The 6,602-nt window shown below is 33.7% G+C and overlaps 1 protein-coding gene across 6 annotated transcripts in view; it reads right to left on the bottom strand.

The window, feature by feature from the left end:
- The window catches only part of ATF7IP2 (activating transcription factor 7 interacting protein 2), a 59,615-nt gene that overhangs the window by 31,669 nt on the left and 21,344 nt on the right, over window positions 1-6,602 (bottom strand). For 5 of the 6 annotated variants that reach the window (XR_551423.1, XM_008585252.1, XM_008585256.1 and 2 more), the window contains 3 exons: window positions 5,951-6,075; window positions 2,214-2,348; window positions 1,458-1,556 (listed from right to left, as the gene is read on the bottom strand). Coding sequence is in view for 5 of the 6 variants with exons in the window: in XM_008585252.1 (XP_008583474.1) it covers window positions 1,458-1,556; window positions 2,214-2,348; window positions 5,951-6,075 (359 nt within the window). In the remaining variant the exon portion in view is untranslated. The remainder of the gene's footprint in view (window positions 1-1,457; window positions 1,557-2,213; window positions 2,349-5,950; window positions 6,076-6,602) is intronic. The other variant, XM_008585255.1, reaches the window with a different exon arrangement.

The following is a 6,602-nucleotide window of genomic DNA, read 5'->3' as shown; positions in this document are numbered from 1 at the left end:
TTTTACCCCCCCCCCCAAAAAAAAAAAAAAAAAAAAAACAAACAAACAAACAAAAAAAAAAATGAGAATTTTATGAATAAATTTATGCCAAGAAATTTAATAGTTTAGATAAAATGGACAAATTCCTTACAAAGATAACTAACAAAAATGATACAGATTAAAAAAGAAAATTCTGAATTGCCCTATACCTATTACAGAATTGAATTTTCAAATAAAACCTTTCTACGAAGAAAGCTCCTTGTTCAGATTTTACAAGTGGATTCTATCAAACATATAAGGATGTAATAAAAATCTTATACAAACTTTCAGATAACAGAAGAAAAAGTGCTTCCCAAGTCATTTATTGATGCTAGTGTAAATCTGATACCCAAGCCTAAGAGAGACATTACAAGAAAAAAATTCAGTGAATGAGCACTGAAGATTAATATTTAAATTTTATATAAAAAATAAACAGATACTAAAGTCTACTTAATAATACACATAGTGTATTATTGTAATATACATGTAATATTTTGGAAGTGTACATTTCAAGGTTTATTTTGATACAAAATACATTGATACTTTGAATGTACAAACTATAAGATGGCTTGGGGGGATGAACAGATTAACAGATAGATGATAAAAGTAAGTACAGCCGTCCCTCAGTATCCACAGGGAATTTGTTTCAAGACCTTTTGAGGATAACAAAATCCATGGATGCTCAAGTCCCTTATATAAAATGGCACAGTATGGTGCACTCACTGGCTGAGCGTGGTGCGGAAGACACCAAGCCAAGGTTGTGATCCCCTTACTGGTCAAAAAAATAATAATAATAATAAAATAAAATAAAATGGCACAGTATTTGCATATAACCTATGCACATCCCCCTGTATGTTTTAAATCATCTCTGGATTACTTCTAATGCCACGACTACATACCACTTCATTCACGTGCACTCAACATGTGCAGCAAATTCAAGATTTGCTTCTTGGAATTTTGTGGAATTTTTTTTTCCTGAATATTTTAGATCTGCAATTTGTTGAATCCATGGATGCAGAACCCATGGATATGGACAGCCAGCTGTATAGTAAAATATTAAAGGTAGAATCTAGATGCTCAGTACACTAGTATTCACTATAGAATTCTCCCAGCTTTGCTGTATGTTTGACACTTTTCATGATCAAATGGTAAGGGGCAGGGGAGAGTCTAGGCAATCACCAATCCTCTCTACTCCCTTTAACTAAAGAAATATAAATGGCATTTATTTTACTGCCTAAGGATGGGAAATAGAAGTGGCATTTACTTTACTACTAACTAAGGGTGTCTTCTCCAAAGGTAAATTCATGGGAACATTCTAAGTATAAACTCAATTGTCCTTTAAGCCTCTGTTCTACCTTAGAAATATATTCATTTGTTATAATCCAAATACTTATAATGTAAGTCAACTAGGTTATTTAAACTCCTATGTTTACACCAACCTTACAGGCTGTATTACTGGACAACACATTTGGTTCCAAAGAATCCCTTTGATATAATAATATTTTTTTAATACGTCTTTGAAGCTTTGCTATTCTTGCCTAGAAGAAAAAGAGAAAAACAAACAGTACTAAACCAAAGTACTAAATAATACATCATGTAGAGATGAAGGGAAAACTATTTGCCAGAGTAGTTTTGTGAGACTTAGGAATCCACCCAAATGAGAAGTTCTTATATAAGGAAAATATTTAAATCACATTTTATGCTTGTATGACATTCAAGAATGGAAGATAAAAACAAATTCCTAATTGGTCCACAATAAAACTAGTATGGTAGAAATACCAATCAGCAAGTAACCCTAGAAGAGTAAAATGAACAAATAAAAAAATTCCAAAAAAGCTTGAAACAGGTTGTAAAAGCTCTAATAAAAAAATGTATTTAGGTCATTCATAGGTCTGGACTGGTGGGGGGGGGGGGGGGGGGAGAAGAACATATTTAGAATGAAAAGAAACTGCCTGTGTATTAAGCCTGTCAACTGACACAGAATACCTGATAGTTCTTAAGAGTATTTACCAAGAACTAGTAGTATTGCTAAAATATAATAAATTCTATTGCCTACATATAGTCTTACATTAGGTTGTATCCAGGAATCAGATTTGGGACTTCCCTTATTGTTTTCCTTTCCTAATATGTAAGATTATCACCAAATTCTACTTTTTAAAAGACTCAAACAAAATCAAATGAAATTAGAAACTTACGAAGAGGTCATCAGCTATTGCTTCATGTTTATTCCTGCACTCTGTCTTCCCAATGCGTTCGTTCAATTCTTTCAGTTTGTTATCAAATAGTTTGTAACTTATACTACAGATCTCCTGTCGAATCAAATGTTTGACCTAGAATTTTAAAATAAAAACCGAAACACCCCACATTTCAAAGTTAAAAGCAATTTTATTTTCTACTTTTTAATATAGGTTTGCTCTTTTCTGGATTTATTGTTACCAATAAGATATACTTTATATCCGTATGTTTATATTTATGTTACTATTCCAGTAACTTTGAAAAATCTTGAATATTAAACTCAGCAGAACACACCCAATATTTAAATATACAGACATGTTAGAAATTAAATTTATTCTCACAGTGCTAATTTTAGTTTCCTATAGTTCCAGCTGAATTCCATAACATACATTTTTGGGAAGTCACATCTCTGGGCTTTATTTCCCTTGTCTACAAATGGGAACATGATACAATAAATGTTTGCCAAATGAGTGATCCTCAAAGGATTTTTATAAGAACATAATAAGGTAATATGTAAAAGAGCTCCACAAAATAGAAAACACTGAATTGATATGAGGGAAATAAACATTCAAGATAATCACCATTACTTACATAATTTTTTTAGGGGCTGGCTTTCTTATTGTTAAAACTGAAAGGAGCCAGTGAGAATTATGCAGTGACTAATGCTATCTGGAATAGTGCATGCTATTCTGACAGACTGTAGTAGCTATCATAATGAAAAATTAATGCATTTCATTATTTGGGTTTTTTGAAAATAGACTGGTCCATTTTTAGGGAGCATAATTAATCTCAATGCCCACTGATATGAACAACAATGCTGAGCCATACATTCAGAAACATTCACTGTAGTTTTTCACCCAGTATGTATCCTCCCTGTAAGCAACTTTCATAACATGGTAGGTAGTCTGTGTTAATACTGACATGTCATGATACATTAAGGTATTCATTAATAATACTTATATCTTTTCCCCAATATCTTGATTCATGGTGCTCAGAGGTGGGACACATAGGGCTGGCTGGTTGGCTCAGTTGGCTCAAGTGCAGCGTTGTAACACTGAGGTCAAAGTTTGGATCCCTGTAACCGGCCAGATGCCAAAAATAAAATAAAATAAAAAATAAAAAAAGAATTGGAACACATAGTTCCTACATTAAACTCTTTTATATTGATATCACCTGGATGATTAGTTATATTCTTTAATTTTTTAATTATTCCCAAGGTTCTTCCTTCTTATTTCTACCTGTTCTCACTCTTCAACACTGTTGTCTACTTGATCTCTTCTGTAATGCTTCATGAACATTTCTTCTATGGTTTCTCAACACTGTTAGACATGATTGTCATTTTCACTTTCACAACTTTTAAATATTTAAGTAAATAAGTGCTCAAAATATATTGATTTATTATGTAAATAAATGCTGAGAAACACATACTATTTTTACCAGTTACCCAAGTGTGGTTTTTATAGCTCACTGGCTATATGTTCAATATGTGAAGCTCACACCCAGATGAATCTTAGAGAAATACATCTATTGAACATGGAGACACTGTTTAGCACAGTGTTTTTCAAACTTCTCTGGTGAGGAAGAATCACATGGGATATTTATTAAAATCACAAATTCCTAGGCCCCATCTTGGATCCACCAAACAGAATCTCCAAGAAAGGGCCCTGGAAAGCTATGATTAACAAGCACCACCAATGATTCTTATCAGGTGTGTCTGAGAAAACAGTAGTCTAAAACAATAGTCTTCAACTATTAGTGAGCTCAAGAAACCACAATTTAAACAGGCACTCCTGGTGATTCAGTTAGAATTAGATCCTTAAACTTGATTATTTTGAATTTCAGTGCTCACCAAATGACTTGTTGTCATTTTATGATAATGTTTCTTAGACAGAAAGAACACACAATAACCTCCATCGAATACCTAATAAACATCTTTTACTGGTGGTAATGTGCCCAACATTATGGAATCAGGTGGAAGTCCTAGCTTCAATTTACTGATGGCTGCTAAACCATTCTAAAGTTTGGAGAAAGTACAAACTTACATTTCCCCAATCGGCCCTAACTTTCTAAGATGGTAGGTAGACTGAATAACCTGAACATCAGAGAAAAACCCTTCCATTTCAGTAATTTAACTGGAATCGACTAGGTCAAGATCCTTATGAAACCTCGAGGGAAGAACAATGTCAGAATGGGGGACCCTACTCATTGGGATTCAAACAAGATAATCATATTGATATGGTTTAGACAGATTGTTTGGACAGGAGTTACAAGTGAGGAAAAAGCTAGCTATTTTGAGATAGGAAAAAAGGTAGAATTAGAAAATACCCAAGTTGTCTTTGGAGAATGTGTAAAAAACATCTAGGAAGGAGGAGTAACCAAGATAAACTGCAATCACTAATCCTTACTGGGAAGGACCATTTTCTATGAGTCAACTTGGGTCAAGTATTTTGTGCAGTAAACACTGCTACTGAAAACTCTGATTTTTCTATGACAGTGAAATTAAAATGTTCAAAGACTAGAGTAAGTTTTGTCTTCATATGTCAATATTAAAACTTACTTCTGACTGCAGTTACTAATCACTGAAAACAGACAGTGATATCCCCAACCTTTTTCTTGGATAACATGGTCCTCAGACTAGATCCACGCTTACCATAATTCTACTACCCCTTCCCAGCCAGCAAGAGAATATTTACATATTTTATATCACTATCTCCTTTGGCCTTCCTGGAAGAGAACAGGAGGTAGAAAGTGAGAAACTGTTGACTCACCTTTCAAGGTGGTTCTGCATGAGTATTTCAAAAAGGTTTCTCATTATTAGGTGAATACAGATTCATAGGATATATAACTATATAGCTGTAATGGTCTGTTTTAGAAAACAGTAGTGTTTTTTTTCTGAAACAGTTTGCAGGATAGTTTGAACTGGGAAATTTTGGTCCATTACAGCTGAAAGCCATTACCTACCACATAATGACTTTTAGTGGTGGCATTTTAGTGGCAGTAAAATAGTAAAACATGATCATCAAAACAGGTCTTGATTACAGCCATTCTACTAGAACTGAAGCTTAATACTTCAACTAAGAGTTGATCAGACACGTATGGAGACTAGTACAATGAGATGAAATAAGGCAAAAATGAAAGCATGAAGTATATTTAATGATGCTTTAAAGCAAACTATCAGATAATGCAGCATACCTGTGTAGTTTTGGAAATCAGGGCAAGTAAATACAAATGCAGCAGGACTTTGCAATGGACTTCTGTGTTGTCTGAGTCTATGAAGTAGTGATGAACTGATGAGGTCTACAAAGAGCTCTAGCTGCAGATCAAAAAACCCCACGACCAATTCAAAAGATTGGATTGTTTAGCAAAGCTGAAGGTCATGCAGTATCTGACTCACACAGAGATTGGAGTATATTAGTGACTGAAAAGCCCATTCTCTTTTTACAAGGCGACTCTACCTACATGATTCCCTAGGTTATTCTGCATGGGATCATTATCAAGAAACTTGAGATGCTTTGGTAATATAAACAATTATCTTTCCTTTATTAATCTGTCTGCTAATTTGGTTTTCACCAGGTTGGCAGCAAGTGAAAGTCATCTGTGCTACGTCATCGTGAAGATCAGTTAATTAACTTTTACCATTTTTTACTCATCAAAAGAAAAAGTTTCTGCAGCAAATATTTAAGCCCCAATATTTTACCTGTTCCAGCAACGCTGTTTGCCCTTCCAGAACTACACAACCATTTTCATTAATTTGCTCTGAAGTTCTCATGCGCTTAACACTTTCTTTGTTTTCTGAAAACATCCTCTTCTTTTGATTATGGCCTTGGGGAGATGGAAAGATCAGAGATAAAAATATTCCTTCTAAAGAAGGAAAAAGGGGAATTCTCTAACTGAGGGACCCTCTAAGCAAATGGAAAAACTAAAATGTCCCAACAGCATTTTTTAGAAAATGTAATTGCATAAAAACATTCCCACAAACTATTCCTTTAAAAAAATGAATATCTTAGGTAGGGTCTGGTCACAGATACACTCCCCCTTCAACCTTACTTAATACACATACGCCAACAACTGAATAAACCAGAGGATTTAATCTCCTATTTACAGTTGCTTAAGTGGTCCTACATTATTTTTATAAACAGTCCTATATATTTTTGATAGGTGATCCTACTATTATTTCTAAGCAATTTTAAATTCATGTTGTTAAATGATCACTCTATAGCTTAGACAAGAACACAAAATTTATCCTATGAAGTAAGTTCTTTCTTCTACTTCATTAACCAACATAAATACCCTACTTCTAATAAGATTTACTTTTGCAATTTTAATAATTTTATAACCCCAGAAATTCA

Source organism: Galeopterus variegatus, unplaced genomic scaffold (genome assembly GCF_000696425.1).
Source record: "Galeopterus variegatus unplaced genomic scaffold, G_variegatus-3.0.2 Scaffold3507, whole genome shotgun sequence".
Taxonomy (NCBI): domain Eukaryota; kingdom Metazoa; phylum Chordata; class Mammalia; order Dermoptera; family Cynocephalidae; genus Galeopterus; species Galeopterus variegatus.
The sequence above is the reverse complement of the archived record's forward strand: the minus strand, read 5'-3'. Positions and strand labels throughout refer to the sequence as shown.